The sequence below is a fragment of the Poecilia mexicana genome, unplaced genomic scaffold (assembly GCF_051168715.1).
Source record: "Poecilia mexicana isolate PSO_F unplaced genomic scaffold, ASM5116871v1 scaffold_5, whole genome shotgun sequence".
NCBI classification, from domain to species: domain Eukaryota; kingdom Metazoa; phylum Chordata; class Actinopteri; order Cyprinodontiformes; family Poeciliidae; genus Poecilia; species Poecilia mexicana.
In genome coordinates this window covers 27648906-27674011 of record NW_028263374.1, presented here as the reverse complement: position 1 = coordinate 27674011, position 25106 = coordinate 27648906, and the positions used below count along the sequence as shown (strand labels likewise).

At 42.7% G+C, this 25106-nt stretch overlaps 2 protein-coding genes across 5 annotated transcripts in view; one reads left to right on the top strand and one right to left on the bottom strand.

Annotated features, from left to right (window-relative positions):
* Nucleotides 1-289: 289 nt before the first annotated feature.
* Nucleotides 290-25106, bottom strand: part of cenpp (centromere protein P) — an 88693-nt gene continuing 63876 nt past the window's right edge. The window contains exons 7-9 of the mRNA XM_088005824.1: nt 1453-1532; nt 1285-1376; nt 290-589 (exon numbers count right to left, since the gene is read on the bottom strand). Of these exons, the coding sequence (XP_087861950.1) occupies nt 444-589; nt 1285-1376; nt 1453-1532 (318 nt within the window). The 3' untranslated portion in view covers nt 290-443. The remainder of the gene's footprint in view (nt 590-1284; nt 1377-1452; nt 1533-25106) is intronic.
* Nucleotides 2930-22954, top strand: ecm2 (extracellular matrix protein 2, female organ and adipocyte specific). 4 transcript variants are annotated; one of them, XM_088005820.1, is made up of 12 exons: nt 2930-3099; nt 8499-8633; nt 9798-9941; nt 13329-13517; nt 15138-15770; nt 16068-16183; nt 17722-17857; nt 18456-18613; nt 20106-20245; nt 20336-20448; nt 21109-21322; nt 22438-22954. In XM_088005820.1, exons 2-12 carry the CDS (start codon nt 8501-8503, stop codon nt 22628-22630), a joined length of 2169 nt encoding a protein of 722 aa, XP_087861946.1. In that variant the 5' UTR covers nt 2930-3099; nt 8499-8500; the 3' UTR covers nt 22631-22954. The 4 variants fall into 4 exon arrangements, with proteins under 4 accessions (XP_087861946.1, XP_014822882.2, XP_087861947.1 ...); XM_014967396.2 differs by having other exon boundaries at nt 15099-15770; XM_088005821.1 differs by lacking the exon at nt 13329-13517 and having other exon boundaries at nt 2932-3099; nt 15099-15770.

Sequence of the window (25106 nt, the reverse complement as noted above, 5' to 3'; positions counted from 1 at the left end):
GAAGTTCGCAAATTTCAGGTCCTAGTAGAGTGGAAGCAAGCTACAAATTATAACTCGATTAAATCTGCTGGTTCCTTATATAGGAACTTTTAAAACTCATTTTGAATAAGGATCTAAATTTGTCTAAAAATTAGGATTAGTTGTAATTTAAGTGCAACCGTGGCCATTCCCCATGATGCCCACCACACCCTGAGGGTCATAGGTTATCAGCTATGTGATTCCTGCAGACTTCTAAAACCTTGGTGTGGAAATCAAAGCAAAATAAACTTTTTGAGTATCCAAACAGCTGTCTGGTGTTTTCTACTGAAATAATTTATTTTATTTTTGTACATTTGGACCAAATAGTTCTGCTGGTTTGTCTGCTTCTTGTTTGTCTCGTCCAGAAATAGGGAATAAAGTTCTGGTTCAGGATCAGCAGAGGTCCACCAGAACCTCTGGAGCTGCTAATTGCTGAGTTCGTCGCTCTCTGAGAGGCTAACGGCTCTGATGATGGACTCAATGGCGGCTTCAGTTCCCAGAATCCTCAGCAGGCTCTGAAAAGCCTCAGCAGCGCCGCCCCCTGCTGGCTGACTGGGGAACAGCTGCAGAGCTGCACACAAACAAACAACAATCAGCATCTAGAAACTGTTTCTCTCCTGTTGCTTTTAGAAACGCACCAATAAAAGAAACTTTGAATGTATAAAACTAAAAACTCCTTCCATTTTTTTAGTCCATAAAGGATATTTATTAGCTAAATAAAAATCAGAGTACAAGTTCAAATGTTTTGATGCATTTAAAACTTCCTCTGTCAAAACTACGGTTCATTTTTTAAACATTAAATAATTACTCGTTAAATACAAAACACACCTCAGAGAAATAATAATAATAATGTCAAAGTGCCACAAAATGACAATAAAAGCATAAAATACAATAAATAATGTTTTAAAGAAAGCCAATGACAGGATCCATGGTTCTAAGGTGTCGCAAAAATAACTTTCCCTCCTCCCACACTGACTGCAAATATAATCAAGAACTAGGAATTTCAGTAGGGAGCAGCTTCATCAGCAAGATTATTCATGACATTGACCTCATTTCTACAAAATTTATCTGTAAGTCACAGATTAATTTCATGTTAAGAAGAACTAATCTCTGATTATTTATTTTGAGCCTTTAATTTAAAGTTGAAACTGGACAGAAACAAAACGAACCACGATGCTAGCAGCTAGAGGAGCCTGCAGTCAAAACTCAGGGCTGACGATGACACCTACAATTCAGGTAGACATCCTATCAAACTGTGGTTCTCACCTTTCTCTGGGATCTTTGACAGCAGCTGGATCTTGGGAGTGACAGCGCCCCCTGTGGAAACATCCACGCACCAGTAAATGAAGAAGCAGCAGCTGCAAATAGAAACGGAGACGAGTTCAGAGGCGGACTAGCTCTGGAGGTTTTCTGCCAGGATGAGAGGATTTCTACCCTGGAAGCTCGGGATGATTCAAGGTCATGACCTCTGAGCCGCAGCCTTCAGGAAGAGACACGATGGAGGGAAACTTCTCCTGCAGAAGAAAGAACAGGTTGGAACCAAAGTTATTATAGCCAGCTGAAAGTAAGTAACGAAAAGTGAAACTGAGAAAACATTTTTGTTAACTGAAATAAATACAAACAGTAATTAATGGGAAAAAACTATAGCTAACTATACCAGTGTTGTTATGGCTACTGATTTTAATCTTACAGGAGTGCAAAACCTAAAAAGAAAATATTTAGAAACCACACTATTTAAATATTTTGAATTTAACATCAGCTGAAAACCACTAAATTTATTATGTTTTTTTTAAACAATATATTTATTGAGTTTATGCATATATGAAACAGCAAACAATCATTGAACAATGATGCTCTGGTTTTGTTGTTCCAGCAGCTGCCTGTAGGGGGCGCCTGTATCCAGATGTCTGGAGGACCAATCAGGACTAAGAGGCTCTCCGGAGTCTCCAGGGATTCCATCAAACTGACGGTTTAATCGGCAGCAGCTTTAAATCATAGACATCTGAATATTCAGTCATGCGCTGAAGCAGCCTGAAGGGGGCGCCGTACACTGCTGAAATGAGTCCGTACCGTCACCGCTGTTATCATCAAAGTACCCAAAAATTGTTGAAAAGTAGCACTACTTCAACAACATATATTAACTGAAGTAAAAGTAAAAAGTAGCCGTCCAAGAATTTACTCAAGTAGGAGTAGAAAAGTATTTGGTGTAAAGTCTGCAAAAGTACTGGTTATTTAATATTTAAAAATGACACAATTAGATGGACCAAAATGTAAAGCTAAATGGAAATTTTGTCATTTTAAGGACAAATATGACAATGATTCAAAGAAGTGACAATAAAAAAATTAATCAGGCAATAGAAAATTTTTACAAATCAATTTCTTTCAATAAAAAACAATCAAAAACTGCAGGTGTTTGTCTGGTGGATTTTTGGTTAAAACCTGTTTGTTTTTCATCCAGCAATTTTACTCAAGTAAGAGTAGCAATACTTAGTAATGATAAATTAGTAGTAAAAATACTTCTAAAAGTACGTTTAAAAACCCCAAAAAACTACCCAAGTAAATGTAACTGAGTAAATGTAACTAGTTACTACTGAACTCTCGTTATCATCTGAGTCTGATCATTTCATTCTGGAGGATTTCTGGGATTCTTCAAACCTGAAGGAAAACGCTTTTTAATTTATTTAATAACGTCTCCATGGACACCCAGACGTGAGTCCAAACACAAGAAGGTGAGTTCAATTAAAATAATTCCTTCCGTCGCCTTTGCAGATGTTTTCTCTGCTGAATTTAGTCAGTTTCCCGGATCTGCAGGACTCTGACCCCAACATGACCTCTCCTGCTGTTCACTGCCTGCTCTGCTCAGATTGCTGCAGCAGGTTGGCAGCGTCCTCTCCCAGGCAGGAAGACACATGTTGGACCCTCTTTCTCCCTCCTCCTTTGCCTCCTCTTCCTCACAGCTCCGCTCAACGTCTCGTGTCTGAAACAGACACACACTCTCAGGGTGTCATCGCACGGCGACACACACCTCTCAGAGCGCCGAGGACGACTGGAGGAGGACAGAAGTTCGGCTTCAACCTGACGGTAACGTTGACTCCGTGTCTGTCTGTCCTTGGCTCCTCCCCCTGTCCCTCCGTCCCCGTCGTCTGTCTCTCTGCTGTCTGAGTCATGGCAGAGCATCCTGACATGTTTGGGAATTACAGGAGATTTATTTTCAGTTGTTAACGGCTTGTAATTAGCAGCTTTTACTGCATTTGTTTACATTCCAGCAGCCTGACACCAAAGCTCCACAGGAGCCTCAAATTAAAACGCTTTAATATCTTCACGGATCTGAGAAAACAAACTGAGCTGGGACCAGAAACAAAACACTGATTTAAAACAAATGTGAGGCAGGAATCTGCTCCCCATCCATTCAAGCTTAGGAGGCTTTTTATGTCGAAACTTTACATTTCCTGTGAAACTAATCTGACTTCTGGACTGAAAGTGAATGAAAAAGCAGCAAAAGTTCACAGGAAAACCTTCAGAAAGTCTGGAGGACTGTTGGGTCAAGACCTCTTAGCCAGACCAGAGAGGATGAACTGTTGTTTTCAGCAGGAAGAGGTGAGGGCGGGGCTATGAGAGCAATACTGACTATAATTAGTTCAGGATGTAATAACTACATGTTTTGGTCTGAAACCTCGTTTCAGACCAAAACAAAATCATGAGCAAAACGTGAGCAGAGCTGCTGCTTCCAGCTGAGAGATTGGAGACTTTTTGTTATGGGGAAAAAAATGTTGAAACAATAATGAATTTATGTTTTTTGTTTAAAATGAATGTTATTCATTTTGTGTTTATTTCTTTCAAAACGCTTGCTCTGTTTAGCCAAGTTTAATAAAGAATAAAAGCTGATTTGGGTGCATCAAAGACACTTTTTCAGTAGATAAACTTGGTTCTGCCTTTTGTTATAAAAATCATACCTGTATTAGTTTTAGCATGATTACAAATAAAAAGTCCCAATCTGCATCAACCAAGAAATTTGCATTATTTTCAATTGCAGTTGGAGGCCACACAAAATCAATACCAATGGCCACAAATAGCCCCTGGGTCGCACTTTGGACACCCCTGTTATAAACCCTGTTGATATAAATCCTGTTTATAGTGGGTTATAGAGGAGGAACAGGTCAATCAGCAAAATCTAATCAAAAATGGCTGATTATAGAACTGACTAAAAAAATGAAATCACTTGAAAACAGTCAATATGACTGGTCAGGATTTTTTTAATACATCTTCTCATACATTCGAGAATAAAAAGGTTTAAATCCTTTTGGAGTATTGAGTTAATCCAGATGTACTTGAATATAACGTAGAAGCTCATTGAGATTCATCTGCTGTGGGGCGTTTGGGACCGGTTTACCGCTCCAGGTAGCTGGATTTGGACGTCAGCTGACTTTCCTCCAGAACCAGAGGTGTTTACGTCTAGATTGATGAGTTTCAGGTCAGTGGTTCAGCTCAAAGCAGCTGTTGAAAGATGCTGACATAAAGTTCTGGTTTGGTCCACCTTTCTCTCTCCTCAGCAGCTGCATTAGGAACCTTCATGTTCTCAAACAGCACTAATTGTCCGGGAGACCCGGTTCCTATCGGGGAGTAAAGCTGCAACATTTGCTACAATGTCAGCTGCTGAGGTTCACTTTCACACTGAGCTGTTACACAACCCAAACTAATTGAAAAATCTGTTCCCCTCCTCACCTGTGGGGGCGCTACACCAAGAATCACTGAAGAAAACAACACAAAAACCTCAGAAGAAGACCAGCGCAACTTCCTTTTCCACAAAATGTCAGCATCAGATTTTAGCGGTTACAGGATTTCTCTTTTGTCTTTGATAAAAAACCACAAGACGTTTCTCTCGCTAACGCTAAAGTCGCATTTGTTTTGGTTGTATTTACCCACAATGCCCTGCACCGTAGTCCACTTCCTGCTTTTGGTGTGGTGTCAACCAAAATGAGCCTGAGGTTTTTAGGGAAACCAGAGTTTGTTTTTTGAGTTCGATTACAAATTCTCACTTTCCCAAACGAACTAGAGTTCGTTTAAAGCGGACTAAACATGGCTGGAGTGAACGGACTCTAAAATCTGTCGAATTCTGAAAGAGTTTAGGTAGAAAACAGGAGGGCATTTGATCCAGGACTGACGCAGATATTTTTGATGCAAATAAATTACACCTCCACTGTTCAGTGTTTTTTTTTTAACCTAAATTGTGATTTTAATAATTTCTGGGAAGCCCACTTTTGGATCTGGATAGATTCTACTTATTCCTCCAGAATCTTGTTTGCCATCTTATTTTTCCTCTGGTTTAGTTTTTCTACCAGAGACCAAAATGTCGTCAGATGAACTCATTAAGAATCAGCTGAAGCAGATTAAATGTCCACTGGTCCAAATTAAATCCTGCTGGAAAAAGACTCTCAGTTCACGTCGTGAGATGTTTGTTTTTAGCTCTTGGAGCCCTGAGGCTCTGATGGACCGCTGAACCAGAACTGGGTCTAAAAGGTCTTTTTCAGTTCCTGGGGCTAAATGTGGACTCAGATCAGAACCAGAACCCTTAAAATCCCCAGTTTAAGTTGATAACTGATACAAAAATATTTAGAGTAATTAATAAAATGTGCTGCTTTAACTACCTAGCCTGGTTCTATTTAGACTAATTTCTGTTTCATTTCCACCCAGCTGATTCTTCTGCCTGTAACTCTGAATTACCAATTTGTTGTCCAAAGTTCTGCCTGGTTCTGCCTTAATGCTGTTCTGTTTTGACCAGAACATGTTGAAATATTTCACCTCTCACAGAGACGTTTCCTGGTGAAATAAAGGTTGTGGTAATCAGGAAGTGTTTTTCTGTTGGACTGCACGTGTACAGATGCTGAAGTTCTTCTGGGTCCATCTGAGCAGAAACTCTGGGAGAACCAAACTGGAGCAGAAACGTTTCTCCATCTGAGCCTGTTCATCCAGGAAGTGAGCTGCTGAATATTTTCCATCCCCTCCTGTTTTCTCCCCCGTGTTGCACTGATTTTCTCTCTTTGTCTCCCATTTATTCCTGGATTCCTATTGGTCAGGGCAGAGGGGGGAGGCGGTCCGTGTTCAAGCTGCTGCTGGGGGCGGGTCGGGGTCCGCAGGAAAACTTCCAGGAAGCTTCATGCAAGCTGCAGAATACCTGCATGAAGCAATAAGGAGTAAGCAGCCAGAGACAGAGCTGACTGTAACCACGAAGACCATTTGATCTAACATTAAAAACATCCAGATATGCTGCTGAACTTTCTGGTCGTCATGGGAAAAATACAACAATCCACTCCTTTAAATTAACTTGGAAGTTTGTAAAGTTGATTTCTGCTTATTAATCACACTGACTCGCATAAAGGAGCAGAATAATATCTGTAGGGCCATTTACACATAACATTAAAGGGGCAGTATTATGTGTTTTACAGGCACATAGTTTCATTTTATAGTACAGTCAAGTGACTGTTACCTTCAGTTGTTGTAAAAATGCTGAATATATTACATATGACTTAAAAGAAAATTTACTTCTTGATTTAATGGCTTGAAATTGGGCCTCTGTCTCTTTAAACACTCCTGCCCTTTCTGAAACTCCGCCTTCAGGAAGTCATCAGAACATGGCTCCACTTTTAACCCTTTAACAACATTTTTACCAGAATTGCATTAAGTAGGAGCTCATAATGAGGTGTTTGCTAATTGCTGCTAGCTAGTCTGAAGGAGCTGAACGTAGGGAGGAGCTTTGTCTGGAAGGTGGAACTAGTTCTACCCAAGATATGTGGCACAGCTGAATGGTTGTCATGGAGATTTCTCAAACATGCACGAAAGAATCAAAACAACAGTCCATGTATGTTTTTGATGAGAGAAAAACATTATAACATGATGTAAAGCTAAAACAAGTTTACATGATAACACTGCTCCTGTAAACAGCACCAGACTGCATGGAGATAATCAGCTGCTGGGTCTCATTGGTAATTACACCTTGCAGATGAGCGATAATCACAAAGCACCGGTTCCATTAATCCATCTGCTTTATGTTACTTTTTCAAACAGCAGCTATTAAACTCAGCTGAACATGGTGGACAGTTTCCAGCAGAGACAGGTCTGCCTCCCTGGTTTGGTGTTGTTGCTAAGCAACGTGATGGCGAATGGACGTCATCCAGAACTTCAGAAATGTTACTTTTAAATGGTTCTGTTACAGGACGACTATAGCTGACCGGTGTCCTGCAACTTTTAGATGTGCCGCTGCTGCACCACACCTGAACAGAATAATTAGTCGTTAGCAAGACTCTGGAGAACTTATCTACACAAGGAGGAGGTAATTGCCATTTGATTCCAGTGTTTTGTAGCTGTGGCACATCTAAAAACTGCAGGACACCGGCCCTTGAGGACTATCATTTGACACCCCTGGACCCTATAGGGTTAGATCCCTGCCAAAAACCCAGAAGAGCACATTAACCAATCACAGCAGAGCATTTAAGTCCCGCCCTCCAGGCATGAAGCTGCAGCTCCTTCAGTGACAGACAGCTGCACAAAGGAGTGTTACCACAGATCCTTTTCAATTCAGTTCAGTAACACATTATGATAACATAACATGGTCATAATATAATGTAAATTTCACAGAAGAATAATCCTGCTGTGATGTCAGTGATGTGTGACCTCATTTTAAAGAGGCAGTATTGTATAAAACCGACTTTGAGTTTTACATCATGTTATAATGCTATTCCTCCCACTCAGCTCCTTCAGACTAGCCAGCAGTATTTAGGAGATACCTGGTGGAGCTGAGCTTTTCATATGAGCTACTTCTCAGTTCAACGCTGGTTAAAACATTGTTAAAGGGTTAACAGAGGAGCCATGTTGTGATGACTTCCTGAAGGCGGAGTTTCAGAAAGAGCAGTTTTTAGAGCTGTTTTTAAAGAGACAGAGACCCAATTTAAAGAATCTAATTTTCTTTTAAGTCATATTTGATATACGTAGCAGGTAACATAGTTACTTGATTACGCTATGAAGTGGCACTGTGTGCCTGGAAAACACATAATGCTGCCACTTTAAAGGTGCAGGATGTGGGATGTACTGACCTCTGGTGGTAGCAGTGTCAAACTGCTGACTGCTTCGCATTCTGAATGTGGATGACAAATGAGAAGAGAAAGCGTTCGCCGTTTTCCATCAGAAGGTGGAACGCTGCAGCTTCTCAGAACATCTGGACTCAAACCAAAAGCCTGGATGATTCAGACACAAAGAGCTGCTTCCTCCTAAAGCAACCAGACCAACTAGCACCTGAGCAGATCTGCCTGCTCTAATAATGACAGACTGCAGCCTCAGACCCGTTATTAGAGCCTTGGGGAGCCGGACCCGGCCATTAGGCAGCGCAGTGCGGCTATATGAGGAGCAGCGGCGAAGCTGCATCTGACACGCTGCTGCAGGTCAACGCTCTGGTTCGTCTGACCCCACTGATCTGTGGCGCTTTGCAGGGATGAGGCGGTGGCTGGTGTGGGCCGCTCTGTGGCTGCTGGTGGTTCTGATCCTGCCTGACGCCCAGGCCGAGTCAAGACATCGGAACCAGGATGGGGTGAGACGACGAGAGAAGCGGTGGAGGGACGGACAGGGTGAGACATGTCACTAATGTTTCTCTGCAGGGGACCAGAAGCCTCCAAAGTATGGGGCAGCTCCACCCGGTTAATGACATAATATGGAAATTATGACATTATCAAACAATGTTCCTTATTTATCCAACAATGTTTAATCTTGTTTCTGTTAAAAATAGGGATTTAATTGGCACAAAGTTTTTACTTTTTTCCCTCACATGTTTTCAGCTAATGAAACAGAATGATGTTTTTAATGCAAGATTGCAACTTCAGTAGAATTAAAGACAAATACAATGTCAACCAGTTTACAGTTTTCACTCAAAAGCATGTTGCATATTTTTCATTAAGCTTTAGATAAATCATTCTCACCTCCATGTCCAATTGAAAACTCCTGATGGCATAAACTGCAAAAAGCTTTCATCACTGACGCTGATTATTTTGTTCCTATTTCTTTACACAGTTGAAGTATTTCCTTTGATTTGTAGATTTCTCCATATAAGCCTATAAAATATTTTTTTTCGAATTCACAGTGACCTGCAGACAAAGCCCTGTCACAATCCATACCATCAGCTAATTTGTACGTGCTAGAAATCCTTCCAAGGAGAGTATTTTTGTTCTTTTTTTTTCTTTTGTAATTGTAAAAATAATATGTGATTTAAAGCGAACAGCAAGAAATAAAGATAAAAACAGTTTAAGCGCATTATTTTAAAACATAAAGGTATTTTATTTGTCTGTGATGAGTCCACCAGAGGGTGCACTGACAGTAGCTCCTAGCTAACAGTACGGTGAGTTCAATACACAACTTTCTGATTAAAATCTTTTAACTATATTAAAAGATTAATATATATATAGGGGAATTATAGCATTGTTTAGGAAAACATGTAATCTTATAACAGGTTGTATTTTAATTTCTTCATCGCAAGCGCAAATGAGTCAGATGTGCAGATTGTGCTTTCTGAACAAATAAGCCCAGCTGTGCCGCGCTTTCTACATTGACAGCTGTTTTTTTAAATCTAGGTTAAGTTCAGTGAGGAGGAGTGCCATCTAGTGTTTATAAGTACAAATTGCAGGCTGCTGTCAAACTTCGGTTTGCCTTAATTTGCAGGACGGTTGGCAACCCTTCCACAGGTTTTGGCGTTTCTCTGAGCTGATGCCAGCTGAGGCTATCTGCGCTTTGGTGTGCAGGTTTCATCTGGACCAGTGAGGGGCGCTCTAAACCTCTGAAGATCCGGCTGGTTCCAGGCCCGAAAGGCCCACACACACCAGCAGGAACCCTGACGTTCTACAGGAACATCCCGGAGCTGCAGTCCAGCTACAGCATCATCCCAGGTCGGTAAGAGAACAGCAGCCAGCTGATTGGACCGAACCAGGAAGGTTTGATCTGGTTCGGTCCAAATCTGGTTAAAAACAGCTGGAATCTGAAGATATTTTAAATATCCAAAATAAGTAAACAAAACAACAGATAAAATTAATTATGAAGTCTCTTTAGTTTGAAAGTCTGAAAAATAGATTCATAAACACAAAAACATGTAATTTCAATATGTTTCAGTAAGTTTTATGCTAACTGGCACAATGTAGTTCCAGTTTTCCCCCATTAATTACTGATTTTATTTATTTCAGTTGACAAAAATGTTTTCTCCATTTCAGTTTTTGTTAGTTTTAGTTAACTATAACTCTGGTGTGTTTCCTGTTTCTTCCATTTAAATTAAGCTATACATTAATGTTGCCTTTTCCCATAAAATACATTTAACAGGACAGTTGGATTACTATGAAACCACCAGGAATGGGTATGTAAATTTTACAGTCAGAGCTTTTTTCCGGCTGTTAAGCTGACTTGAAGGAATCGGAGAGAAACAGCAGGGCTCAGAGGAAAAGCTTCCTCTTATTCTCGTTCACTCATGTAATGACGAATCATCACATCCAAACATGACTAGAGGAGGGAAAACTTAGGTGTCCCATAGAGAGGACGGGAATCCTGCAGATCAGCAGGAGTTAAGAGGGACGGCGGCAGATATCTTAGCAAGGAGTTAGGCTCATTTCTTTCTGTGGTCGATGGTTGATGCTTTAAAAGAGCAAAAGAGGGGAAACTGGAGCTTTATTAGGCCCTCATGAATTAAACTGGGTTTTAAAAAACCCCTCAAAAAGCGGAGGAGGTTTTCTCACGAACCCAGAGAGAAACTAGACTAAAACTGAAGAAACTTCTGATTTGTTCTGGAGTAAATCAAAAGTTTAATACTTCAGTTTATCAAAATTAAACTGCACTGCAGTTATTAAAAGCACTGCTTTTAATGAACGCACAGTGGACTTTAAACAATCAACTCTTTCAAAACCAAAAACCTGATATTGCATGAAACAAACTGAAATCAGTTTTTAGTTGATTCTTGGAGGATAATTCAGAGTTTTCCTGAATTTATAAAAGGTTAAAGGGTATTCAGATGCTAAATGGAGTTCAGCAGGCTTCAATCCTGGAGTCTCTTCATTAAAACAGCAATTGTACTCTAAAGAGTCACGTTTTAACCCCCAGAACCACTAAGCTCAACCTTTTCTAACAAGGCAGCGAGTTTTTGGACAGTAAGGAGTCGACAGAGATTTAAACTCTGCCAGACAAGCGGACCAAATCATACAAATCTTTCAGATTAGAGAGAGAGAAGAGTCAGGGTAGAAACTGATGGAACTGATGGAGGGCACAATTTTAGGGTTTTTTAAGCATTGCAGTGAGCAGCAGAGGTTTGTCTTGTACATCTCTGCCACTAAGGCAGCAGTAAAGAGCCTGAAAGATGGAGGCTGTCAGGCTCTTTCCTTTCATCAGGAAAGGAAAGGAAAGGAAAGGAAAGGAAAGCAAAGCAAAGGAAAGGAAAGCTCTACAGAATGAAGCTGCAGTGGAGATGACAGGGGGACAGTTGGCCGAGGTAATAAAGAAACTACATGTGCTCCTGCAGACCCAGCAGAGTGCAACTCTTCCAAAGCCAATAAATAAATATTAGAATAAAACAAACAACAAACTGGTTTTAGTTGATTCTATGAGGATAATCAAGACTTTTACCTACTTTATAAAGTGTTAAAGGCTATTCAGAGTCTAAACGGAGTTCTGCAGGGTTCAATCCTTGAGCCTTTTCATTTCAGCAGGAATTGGACTCTAAAGAATCCCCGTTTAACCCCCAGAACCATTGAGCTCAACCTTTTCTGGGTTGAAATACATAAATAAGGAAGAGTTTGGGACAGTAAGGATTCAACACAGTGAGAGATTTAAACTCTGCCAGACTTTAACTGATGGAAAAGCCAGAGAGTATAATTTGAGTTTCCCTCTGAACAGAGGCATTATGCTGAGAAGCAGAGGATTGCCTTGCTATACATCCCTGCCATTAAGGTAGCAGAAAAGAGTCTGAGAGGCGGAGAAATGATATTTCAGAGAGAAAAGAAAAGCTCTAAAGTATGAGTGCTTCAGCAGAGATGACAGGGGGACAGTCGCCCGAGACAATAGAGAAACTAGCTGAGCCTCTAACTACCTGTGCTCCTGCAGACCCAACAGAGAGCATGCCATTAGGAAGGCCAGATGACAGACGGGAAGCAGTCCAAACAGAGCCAGAGAGCCCTTCCTGCTGGATCACGGTGTTTTAAAGTCTTTCCCTCTGACTCATGGCCCGTCGCAGCCTCGTCATGTCGCTGGCCTGGAGCACTACGACTTGGGTTACACCTCAGTGAGGGGGGGTGGCAAACAGGACAAATCACTGCTTTGTCTGCTGTTTATGCACAAGTACAGGCCAGACGACCAACCAGACGCACAATTATTGGAGCAGGACAACAACCTGCTAGGTTCAGATCCCGAACTGGGGCTTTTACTGGCCGTCTTCCTGTGCAGCTGCTCATGAATAAAGGCCACGACTGCGTCAAATACGCAAGAAAACATTGAAAAAAATGAATGCAAACCAGAGTTGGAGCATCGTACTAATTCACAAAAGAGGTGCAAAGAAAAATCTGCAACTCAAATGAGCCTGGGAACTGCGTCTGATGCAGCCTGAAGCATTAAAATGATGCGTTCTCCATGTGTTTGGCTGAAAATCAGCTTTCATCTAATTATTTATGGAAATTATCCCAACCCAGTCTGGTAGTGTGAAAATATTAGTGTTTAAACACAAAAAGAGAAAGTTTTTTGGTCAATTTCCTCCCTCGCAGAAGGTAGATTTCTAGATTAATTTCACATATGTACAAGAAAAAAACATGGATATCCTCTGATGCAGAAAAAGTTGTACATTTGGAAAACAAAAGAATAAATAAAGGCCATAATTTCCATGGTTAAAGTTATGATATTAAGACTAATTTATTCTATGACAAAGAAACTCAGAAATGATCTGATGTAAAAATCTGACAAAAAGCCAATAGTCATCTAAGACTGATGTGGATATTTTGGATATTTTCCAACATTTCCCGGGTCCAGACTCACCATGAACGCTTCAAATGGGATTCGAAACTGAAATGGTGAGGAAGAAGCTGCGTCTGAACCCGGGAGATCGAACTCCTCCATCTTGGAGGACTTCTGGGAATTTAACCAAATGTCTAACTTTAAAACTGTTCTGACTCTCAGAAAATTAAGGAAATTGGTGCTGATAAATGGATGCTCGTCTGAACAGTAAGCAGTGATTACCGGTGGCTCTGCAGGGCAGCCAGATGTTGAACTGACTCTGATATGTGTGTGTGTGTGTCTGTGTGTTGCTGCAGGTAAGCAGACCCAGTGTGTGTACCGCGGGCTGACCATGTTGGACCTGGCCGTCTGGTCTCCGTCGCCCTGTGTGACGTGTCTGTGCAGCGAAGGACGGGTGGTGTGTGACGAGATGACCTGTCCCACAATGCACTGCCCGTTCCCCGCCACCCCCGCGGGCCGCTGCTGCCCCGTCTGCATGGAGCCAGGTAGAAACACGACATGTGAGACGCCATGGCGCAGCATCTGGAGACGCAGAGATGACTCCACGAAGTTATTAAATCTCCAGTCTTCATCTCTGAGGCCTCAGCATGCTGCTTCCTGTTTCCACCATGGCTGAAAAATGTGCGCAACACATTTTGGATCCACTAGCACACATGTTGTGAACTGTCTTAGCATACGTATATGTTGGTGCTTTTAGTGTCAGAGAGGCTGAACTAAAAAAGAATAGAGCTTTATTCCCTTTGTGAGTGGGCGTAAATGTTTACGTTTCTGCTTAAGAAGTCTGGGAAAACGATCCATCACTGGATCCTGGGTTTCATCCATGTTTTCCTTCCAAGCTGCATGACTTTGCTGTAAAACCTGCAGAAAGGTTCAGATCAAGAGTTTATTAGTTTCTTGGGCTTTTAGATCGTTTATCTTTCAATGAGTGAAAAATTACTTTTATCTGCCTGGTTTCTCCTTAAAAAGGCAGAAAAACAAACAAATTGAAGCCAAAATAAGAATTAGGCCTTAAAAACAATGAGAACCTGAACGTTGTGTTCTTAACGGTACAGTTTGGGTTCTGGTGATGGAAAACTTTACAATTAGAAAAGCTGCCAGCAGGAGCAGACAACTTCTTCTTCTGAACTAAAATATCAACAACAGGAATGAAGCCAGATCTGGATCTGGTGATAGTAAAGTAATATCTTTGGTGAAGGTGGCCACTGTTTGTGTGGCAGTTGTTGCTTCCAGACCAGAAGTGGAAGTTCAGCTTTTTCGTGACTGAACTAGCTTCATGAATAAAAGACATTCAGCCCAGAAGCTGCACAGAGAAACAGACCGATGACAAAACTTTAGGTACAAAAACAGATAAAATGATAAAAAACAATGTTGAAGTTGTCAAAGTAACCTAAACTTTTTTTTGACAAAAACTGTATTCATCAAGTGTTGTTAAATTGTTTTCCTTTAGAAATTTGAAGAGAAGAAAAATAAAATAATGAAATGATGGAATCAAATCTTTTCATTTTCCAACCTGGAAAATGCTCCAAAAAATTCCAGAGATTTTGTTGTTTTTCCATGAATTTTTTCCCTGTGGAAAGACACGGATTCCAGCCTCAGGGAAACACATGGACGTCCAGCCTCTGGGACGTCCAGCGTGAGGGACACACTTGGATGTCCAGCCCCAGGGACACACCCAAATGTCCAGCCTTAGAGACAGACCTCGGCATCCAGTCTCTTGGACATTCAGCCTCTCTGACATCCAGCTTCTTGGACGTCCAGCCTCAGGGACAGATATGAACGTCCAGCCTCAGGGACGTCCAGCCTCAGGGACAGACCCGTTGGTGGTGGGTTTGGGTCGGACCGGTCTACAGCAGCTCTTTGCTCTGTAGCTTCAGCAGCTGGTCTGGGATCTGCCTGCAGCACTAACACAACCCGTCTGTGTCCAACCGTCCCCCGTCTGTCTGTCCTCTACCATCTCCTGTAGTTTCCTTTACATCCCTCCTCTTCTCTCCTCTTCCTCTCCATCTCTTTCACTTTCCTTTCCTGCTCCCTGATTGGCTGCCCCGCGGCGCCCGCCTCCCCCACAGACTCCGGGCTCAGCCCAGAACTTTCTGGTGACTCTCCAGTTCCCAGCCACCCCAAGGACCACATCGTCCCTCTGACCCAGGAGGACATCCAGAGAATTGTGTGGCGGGAGGAAGAGGAGCATCGCGAGAAGGAGCGACTGAGGAGGAAGGACGAGGCGAGAAAGAAGAGGAGGAGGGAGAGGAAGGAGCGGGAGGAGAGGCAGAGGAAGATGTTTGAGGAGAAAAGGAGGGAGGAAGAGGAGGCGCTGAGGCTGCAGATGGAGAAGGAGGAAGAGGAGTGGAGGACAAAGACAGAGGAGGCAAACAGGAGGCAGCAGGAGGAAGAGAGCAGGATGAAGGAGGAAAGAAGAAGGAAGGAGGAAGTGGAGCAACAGAAAGAGGTGAAGGAGGAGGTGGAGGTGTGGCTGAGAGGAGACGTCTTCCAGATGCCATCAAAAGAAGAACTCCTCCCACCTCCAGTCCCAACGCATCCCACTGAGACAGATGAGCTGAAGGAAGTGGCACCAGGAGAGGAAGAGGAGGAAGAGGAGGAAGAGGAGGAAGAGGAGGAAACAACAGTAGTCCTCCCTGCCGGCTGCGACATCTCTGATGTCTCCATGACCTGCGAGAACGTCCACCTGATCTACTTCCCTCCACTGAACATCCCGGAGCTCAAGTCTCTGAGCCTGGAGGGTGAGTTCAAGGAACAAAGAGGGGACAGATAGAGGGACAACCAGGTGGGACCAATGGGGTGGGACAACCAGGGGAGGGACATGGGGTCAACCAGGGGGACAGAGTGACAGCCACGGGAGGCTGGTGTAGGAGGTGGGGCAACCAGGGTAAGATCTGCCTGGCGTCTGTTGGTCAGGGCAAAATAGCTTATGGGAGCAGGAAATATCACAATTAGCTACCAAATGCATTATACTCAGAAGAACCAGACCATAAACACCTTCATGGTATTCATTGGACTGAAACTGTTCTGACCTGCAGGGAACAACATCAGCAGCATCCCAGCAGGAGCCTTCAACGGGATTCCCAACCTGGAATGGATCAACCTGAAGAAGAACAAGCTGACGTCTGCTGGGATTGATCCCAAAGCCTTCATGGTAAGACATGTTGGTCCAGACCACTGCAGACCCAAAGACCACTGGAGACCCAAAGACCACTGCAGACCCAAAGACCCCTGGAGACCATCAGAACACTGGAGACCTAAAGACCACTGGAGACCCCCCAGACCACTGCAGACTAGGGCTGAAACGATTCCTCGAATGATTCGAGTACCTCGATTACTAAAATTTCTCGAGGAAAATTTACCTGCCTCGAAGCTTCGTTAATTTATGTTTTATTAGTTAGCGCACCGTGTTCCAGCCGGGACTTAATTTGCGTTGCGCGGAGCTCTCACTTCCGCCTCTGAGTTGTTGACAAAAGTTAAGTCTCAGCGGCATAAAGTCCAATCTTCAGGATTGGCCCGTGGGGATTTTATTGATTGATGATAATGCCCGACTTTTTATCGTTTTTGGGGAACTAATAAGCATCCTTAAAATGACTGGGGAATGCCTGGAGTACGGCAGCATTTCTCCTCCGGGGCTGCTGGTTGAAAGCGAACGGCGGGAAGAGCGCTGAGGTGAGCGGATAGACTGAACAGGGCGGGCGGCTGAGTAGCTGATGCTTACCGTGTAAATGTAGCTTTACCGAAGAACCGCACAATAAATTTCATGTCCCGGTCTGAAGAAACGGGTGGCGGAGCGCATCGTACATGGCTAGTAGATGAGTTTCTGAGTGTGACCAGTGAAGGTGTCGTAAATATCCCGTATTGCTTCCCCCCGTGTTCGTCCCCCGGTCTAACGGTTTGTCAGTCCGCTGGTCTATTTCCTCCCCTCCACCCCATCTTACGTTCGTTCATTCGCCCTCTCCTCCCACTCCAGACGGCATTTCCCGTATTTTCAAACCCAAAGCGTGACAGGTTAGGTGGCAAGGTGAGTTTAATTAATCTATTAAACTCACTGAAGATGAATACATAAACTAAAAGCTGGATTGTAGACATTTTTTATAAGCATATTTGTGAGCCTGCCTCTTTGTTATTAAATTCAATATAATTTCAGATTTTTCTATAACTTTTCTTCTGGTTAACTTAGAAAGTGAGCTATTATTGTTACAGGTTAGTTTTCTAAACTACAAAAAAGCAACTGTTAGGGATGCTCAAATATGAAAAATTGGACTGATATTGATATCTGATAGTAACACCGGTATTATGCCAGATTTACCAATATTTAATTTTATAATTTTTTTTATCCGATTACTCGATTAATCGTAAGAATAATCGATAGATTACTCGATTACTAAAATATTCGTTTACAACAGCCCTACTGCAGACCTAAAGACCACTGCATTCCCAAAGACCACTGCAGACCCAAAGACCACTGGAGAACCTAAAACTGCATGAGACACCCAGACCATTGCACAAACCTAGACCACTCCAGACCACTGCAGATCCCCAGCAGACTGCAGTTCTTCCTCTATGATCAGGAAGTAATGACTAAATATCTCCATGACGACTGACTCTTTAACTCCCGTAATAACTACATATTCTTTGGGTTTCGCAATAACAAAATATGTCCATGACAACAGATTACTTTTGTTTCAGGGCCTGAAGATGTTGAGGCGTCTTTACTTGGACGAGAATCTTCTCGACGTAGTGCCATCTGACCTCCCATCCACACTGCAGGAACTGAAGATCAATGAGAACAAACTGAGAGGAATAGATGAAAACAGCTTCCAAGGTACGGAGATACCATCCTGAACCAGCAACCAGTCTAAAAATGACATACATTTTTAGGCCAGCAGTTGGACTGGCCAGGGTTTGATTCACTCACTAAAGTACAGGGCTCCCCTTTTCAATTGTCTGGTTCACTCTATAAGAGAGTCAGTGTTGACAAGAAACAGGAACCAGATCAGTAAAATACAGCCTAAAGAAGCCACCTGGTTCTATTACAAGAAGTCAAAACCAAGTAATCTCATTGGCATTGGTCGCACTCTAACAGAGTAAAGGTACTATTAACATTAAGTCCTCAGTGCCATTTGCCAAGTGAGGACATTATCCACTCGTACTTAATCAGTCCCATTCAATGTGATTTTTAGACAATGGTACTAGATAATGGTACTCTTTTATACTACCTACCTGGTCGGGGCTCTAAGAGAGCTAAGTTGAGTTGTTGTTGACTCAACTTAGCTCTGGGCTAGACAGGAAAGCTACTGGTTGAGTGATGAGAGTGTCTCTGTTACAAGAATCAAAGGCACCATTTTTAAAACCTCCAACCTCACAAATATTTCGGTGTGTTGAACCTGATTAGTCTGAAACACTATTGTATCATGTTTCAGATCTGAGCAGCCTGGTGATCCTGGAGCTGGAGGGGAATCTGCTGAGTGAAGGGAACGTCGACCCGAGGGCCTTTGCACCTCTGATCCAGCTCTCCTACCTAAGACTGGGAAGAAACCATTTCCGGACGGTTCCCCAGGGTCTTCCCAAGTCACTGCTGGTATAAAGGATAAAATCCTTTCCATCATGACTAGAACCTGAAACTCTGTGGGGTGAACTGAAATCCAGTCTTGACTGGATTCAGCTATGACCTGAGATCAGTACATGTTTGATCTATCTTAATCTTATCGGTGATATAGACAGTGCAATGAGTCGGACTTGATTAAAAATCTTCATCGATTCGGGCTGCAGAAGGTCTAGTTTATTTCTAGACGTTCTGGGTGGAGTCTCTGATCAGTTTGAAGGAGTTCAAATATCTCTGTAATAGCATCATGAAACAAGACATAGAAAGACTGATCAAGAGTTCATCAGCATCTGCCTCAAGACTCCCACACCCTCAGCTGTGGAGGATCTTCTCACACTTAGATGAGGCCAGGAGGCATCCTAATCAGATGCTCAGAACTTGAGAAAGACTCCATGCAAACATATGCTGGACATGCTGTGTCAAGGCAGCAACTACGTGTTCCACAGTAAACTGCTGGGCGTTAAACAGAGCTTATATCAAAGTGTTTTGTATGCAAACTGAGCTGATAAGGTAGAGAGTTGGCACAACTAGTTGTAAAGCTGTGCAGCGTTATTGCCATTCTCTGTGTCGCACTGACAAGTGTGCAGTGGCTGCCATGATGGAGAAGAAATGGCTAGGCACCCATTTAGCTCATCAACTTGATAGTATCCATTTTGATGTTGGAAAATGAAGGAATCTGTCAAGAAAAATGTAAGCAATCTGTTTGGCTCAACTATGAAATCTCCACTGTCTGCAGACAGAGTGTGGCTTGCACAATACGCGGAGTCTTAAACTCCGCGTATTACACAGGAGGAGGTGATGCTTCTCCACAAATAGAGGAATCAGTTGATGACGTTTAAGGATCTGATTAGGATGCCTCCTGGTCTCATCTAGTGGAAGAGGACTCAGGAACACATCTGGAACTCAGCGAAGAAGATTATATCTCCTTTAGGTGGCTAGTGGGACTAAATGTTTTCTAATTTGGTAAATGTGAGTTTATGGTCTATTTAATGCACCTTAAGAGTGCTTTCCATCCATCCTTCAGGAAACTTTGTCTGTCCAGGAACCCCCAGTATATGTTTCTAGTCATTGCTGGAGACTCATGAAGACGCATTCACCAAGTTAAGTTGGTTATTTAACTAAACTTTGTTAGTTTTTAAATAGTTTTACTTTTAAACAAAAGTAAAACCTTGTTTGCTGAAAGCAAACACGGTTCTCCTTGAATATTTAACCTCCCACCTGTGGGAAACCAATCTAACCATCTAATTACAGCCTGTGGTTAACCGCAGAGAAGGCAGAGAACCAGCAGACTGTTGCTGGTACTCCTGCATTCTGAACACACCTGCAAATACAGAATTACACTCTCTTCATGTCATGAGTCAGAACCAGGTCCAACAGTAACATCTGATAATTAGCTCAGTACTTTAACAGATGATGTTAGAACAACATTCTGCTTAAACAGCATCAAACATTTCTTCTCCTTCTCCAGGAGCTGTATCTGGAAAACAACCTGATCGAGGAGATCTCAGAGACGGTCTTCAATCAGACCACCAACCTCAACATGGTTTCTCTGAGGCACAACAAATTGGACGAGACCAGGATTGCTCCCATGGCCTGGTTCAACCACAGGTCGGACCAGAACAGAACCATCTTTACAAGCCATAAGTTTGGTTCAATAAGGACATTCAAACATAATTTCTCTTCTTTTAACTTCTGCAGGAACTTGGAGTCCATTGACTTGTCACATAATGACTTTTACCTGGTTCCGTCATACCTGCCCAAGTCTTTGGTCCACTTAGTGCTTGTGGGAAATAAGGTTGAGAGGATACCTGGTAGGTTGAAGGGAAACCTTAAGAATACTCTGTCTACAACCCAGAGGTCCAGTGGTGGGAATCCCCATTGTACTGGACCATCATAAGAGAACCAGAAGATGTGACTTATTAAGGCTCTCCCATAGTTCATCCAAAGCACCTTAATAGGCCTTCACTGATGTAGTCGCTAAACAAAAATTGTATCATCTTATTCACAAAGAGGCGGCCTCCTCCCCTTCTTGACACCAGGCCCTGGTCCAACTGCACAGACCTACCTCTGCAGTGTGTTTGATCTGAGGTCCGTGGGCGTGTTTTATGCAGAAATCTTGCTTCAACTATCTGGTTTTTGTATCCACAGGCAACTTGAATACTTTTAAGAAGTGTTTCTTCAGATACGGTGAGGAATTTCAGACCACCTGTTCCCAGGTGGTCTGTGCCTTTTGTGAAAGGTGTGCATGAATATGAACGTTCCAAAACTTACGTGTCGACTGTTTGGCATTGGGTGACGTATGGAAGAGCCTTTAGTCTGACAAGAGCAGAAAAGGTAGAGCAGGGTCAAATATTAAAAACCCTGAGGTATTGAGGATAGATGGTGATCAAGGATCAGTGGGGGAACAGAGAGGAACCGCAGGACAGCCATCTATGCTTTCATCATGGATCTAACTAAGACTTCCTCCACAGGCTACATCTTTGCCCACATGGATCCTGGCCTGGAGTACCTCTACCTGTCCTTCAACAGGCTGGATGGAGAGGGAATCGAACCAGAGTCGTTCTTCGGCACCTATCACTCCATGATGGAGTTGTGTCTGGACCACAACCAGCTGATCCATGTGCCGCTCGGAATCAATGAAATGACCAACCTACACCTCCTCCGACTGGACAGCAACCGGATCAGGTACCAGAATCTTTCGGCTCCAGACATACTGACATAACGTCCTCCCAATATAATCCCGTAAAAACCAGCAGCGACTTTTTTTCCCCCAACGCAGCAGAGCTTGAATCATTCATCACTTCCAGCCAGACACCAATAAACTGTAGGATCACCGGTTGCCATGACAACCAGAAACAAAATAAGCTGATTCAAGTTTCCACCTGAGAGCCGCACATCATCATCCAGAGAGGAAAAACACTATAGGAACTCTGACTCTTCTCTAAGCCATCATGTTTGGACTCTCCACTAAACTCTTCCACATGCCGGTAGTGAGATATTCATGCTCCAACAGCAACAACCTCCACAGTAGCTCCAGTCTTCTCCCACAGGGCCTTTAATGGAGCAGGGGCCAAAACATACCTCTTTCTGCTGCAGTCAGTTTATTCGGGGCACACACTCAAAGGACCAGGCAGGTCACACAAGATTAAAACCAGGTGGCAGAAAGCAGCCAAACTGAAAAATGTCAACACTCCACTATGGAGAAGAAAGCAGGGCAGAGCACCAAACGTTCTGGGAGTTTTAGGGAATGACCATAGAGTCTGTTTCAAAATTCAGGCTATTTCATCCTGGGTGGATTGTGATGCTGACATAATCTTGCACAAAGAGTCATGAAAAGGAAAAAAGATCTTCCACTGCAATAAAGTATAAAACACAAATGGACACAAGTCAAGAAATTTAATACACTTATTACTGAAATTAACAACTATTTAGATGCTGTCAGCTTAAAATGAAACTGACAAGAAATATTATTGAAAAAAATAACTGCAGCTGAAAATGCTGAAAAGTTTGTATTGGAAGTGAAACAAAATTTGATAATTGAAAACCTGCAAATATTCAATCAAACTAATAATTATACTTCAAAAGTCAGGATATGATCCCATCAATAAAGTTGTATACGTGTAAGAGATGTTGATTCTTCAAAGAGATTTAAAATAATTAAGAAATCTTAAAAAGATAACCCTGACAAACAAAGTGTGCATGTAGGGAGGATATGAAGAAAAATGAAAGATATTTAAACCTTTTAGTTGTGGGAATGTGATGAAAATAAATGAGTCTAACTGGATCTTTTAACTTTCCAGGAGCATCTCTGAAGAAAGCATCTGTGACCCGGACCTGCAGGAGGAAACAACTCTGGTGGCTTTAAGGATGGAAAATAACTACATCGATGCCATGGATGTGTCTCCAGCAGCCTTCTCATGTTTACGTTCTGCCTCCAGTGTGGTCCTGAAACCTCAGAAAACCATACAGAGGATCCACAGAACCAGACACTAAAATACACCTGAGAACTTTCCATCAGAACCTCCTCCTGATGTTCATGAACAACACAATTAGATGCGAGTTTCCTCCTGGGAAAGAGAGTGTTTCTGATCTCAGGTCTTCATCTTTACAAGCTCTGAGTAACGCAGCCCCTGCATGACGTTTTGGGTCTGGTGAGTTGTTCTGCTGGGTCACATGGACCGACCTTTGGCTGTTAGACGATGACTGAACTCTTTCAGGCTTCAGAAACCAAACACATCTGTGTCCTTTGGTAAAATGTAAAATGGAAAGAACTCCTTCCCTGGAGACTGTAAACTACTAATAAAGAAATGGAAAGAATTTCCCTGCAGCGGTACCAGAGCACATTATTTCCTAACAACCTCAGCAGTTTCATGTTCTCAGCTCTTTCTTCCAACACTTTATTCTCTAAAAGCTTAAACAAGATGTGAGTGAGTGGAGTTGCTCTTTAGAGTTCATGAATTGCAGATTTTAATGACATTTAAGGATCGGGTCAGAACATGTTCTCCAGAAGAGTTAAATGTTTCAGCAGACGAGGATACAGTAGCTGTCAGGACATGTCCTCCTCGTTTTTGTTTCTCTGAGTGAACGAGACAGAGCCTGGACAGGGAGTTCCACTGGGGGGATTAAAAGAGATTTATCATTTATGAGCAGTCATGGAAGAAAACTTTCCAGAAAGGTAGACTCTGAAGGTTGTCTTTGTTTACTGCCCTGAAGAGTAAAGGTGTGCTAACACAACACCAAGATGTGAAGGCCCATCAATGGGCCTAGGGTGTATCGGTCCCACCAGTCCGGTTCAGCCCGCTTTAATCCAACTCCAGGACCAGTGAACCTGCAGCTCTCGATATGCATGCGGCTTGTTTTTTCCTTTCTTTAAAATTGCTTATATAATGTAATTCTGTGACAATACTGAAATTACCTGCACTTTTAAAAGTTGCACTAGCAAAATCAGAATAATGCTCATTACGCGTATTCTGTTAAGCTAGCCCTGCATGTCTGAAGTAGTTGTTGGTCCAGCAGGAGAGACTTCAGATGACAGACGGGAGCTGAGTCATTTTGGGCCTAAATCAGTTTCCATGCCAGCAGCTTTCCACAACAGGTCTCTATTTCTATCAGCTGCCTGAATTCACATTGGTGCCTTTTGCGTCACAGATTGAACAGGTTGCTGAAAGGGTTTGGTTGGTTTGACACACTAAAGTGAACCACAGCAGCAGAAAATGGAGCAAATGTTGCAATTTTGGTTCCCAATTGAACCAGGTCTACCGGACTATCAATAGGAAAAGCAGCGTTAGAGAAGCAATGGTGGATGCTCATCAACCTCTGAAAGGTCATAAGGTCATCTCCAAACAATCGAATGCTAATCATTCTGCAGAGGGGAAAATTATTCATTTTCTGAGGTATTCTAGTGTCAAATCCATCTAAGTTTAGTCCAAAATGGATCGTCAACAGAACCAAACACAGCAGGCTGATGGATCATGGATTGAACTTTTCCATTTCACTTTTTCTTTGTTTGATTTTATAAATAACAGTCTAGCATCTGAATAATTACAGTATAAGACAAGATAAATTGATACCCTGTCTTACCCTGAGGGAAGCTGCTTTAAGCCGAATAAAAATCTGACTGGTTGGAACATCTTTAACCAGTTAAAACTGGGCAGTGGTCGGCCTAGAGAAGGTCAGGAGAACTGAGATGATGTTCCCTGATCTCCACCTTCATCTGCACCTCCAGGATACCAAACAGGAACATTCCCATTTTCAGATTATCACCTCAGTCGTGAGAGACGACCCGGAGCCAGGATGACAGATTCTGAATGAGTCGGAGAAAATGTGGTTCTGTAGCTGCCCGCCATGAACATTCAGGAGAAGCTGGAAGCCAACATCATCATAACATTTTCCTCTGCAAGCCTGAGGTTTGGGAACATTTCCTGCAGTAGCAGAGCTCTGAATGGATGACTGGATGTGATGATCACAAAACCACATTCCTGGTAACAAAACCTCGACATTTCAAGTGATCACTTCATGGAAGGACACCGAGAGGTAAGAAAGCGATAAAAACAAGGAGCTGGAATGTGTAGCGGGCTTTAGAAGATACGGACAAATCATGGTCATGGCATGCTTGAGCTGAAAAACTTTCCTCAAATGAGCCGGAGCGCCTAGATTAAAGCTGTTCCTGCAGCAGAAAAGTCGCCAGGATTGCCAAAGAAACCAGCTGCTTCAGTCATTAGATTCAAATATCAAAGAGCTGAAGGAAGAGCCCAGGAATCATCAGTCACATTACGTCAGGAATGCTCTGCAGGACGGAGATCAAGCCAAGAGAGAAAAATGATAAAAACCGTTCAGAACCATTAGTACCCTACTTCATTCCTACCTGTTTTTTATTTGGGCGGTAAGCTCGAGTGAACAAATCAGATTTGTCTCCATTAGCAGCTCCAGGAAGGTTCCACCCCGTTTTTCGTACCCAGCCCAGGGGTGG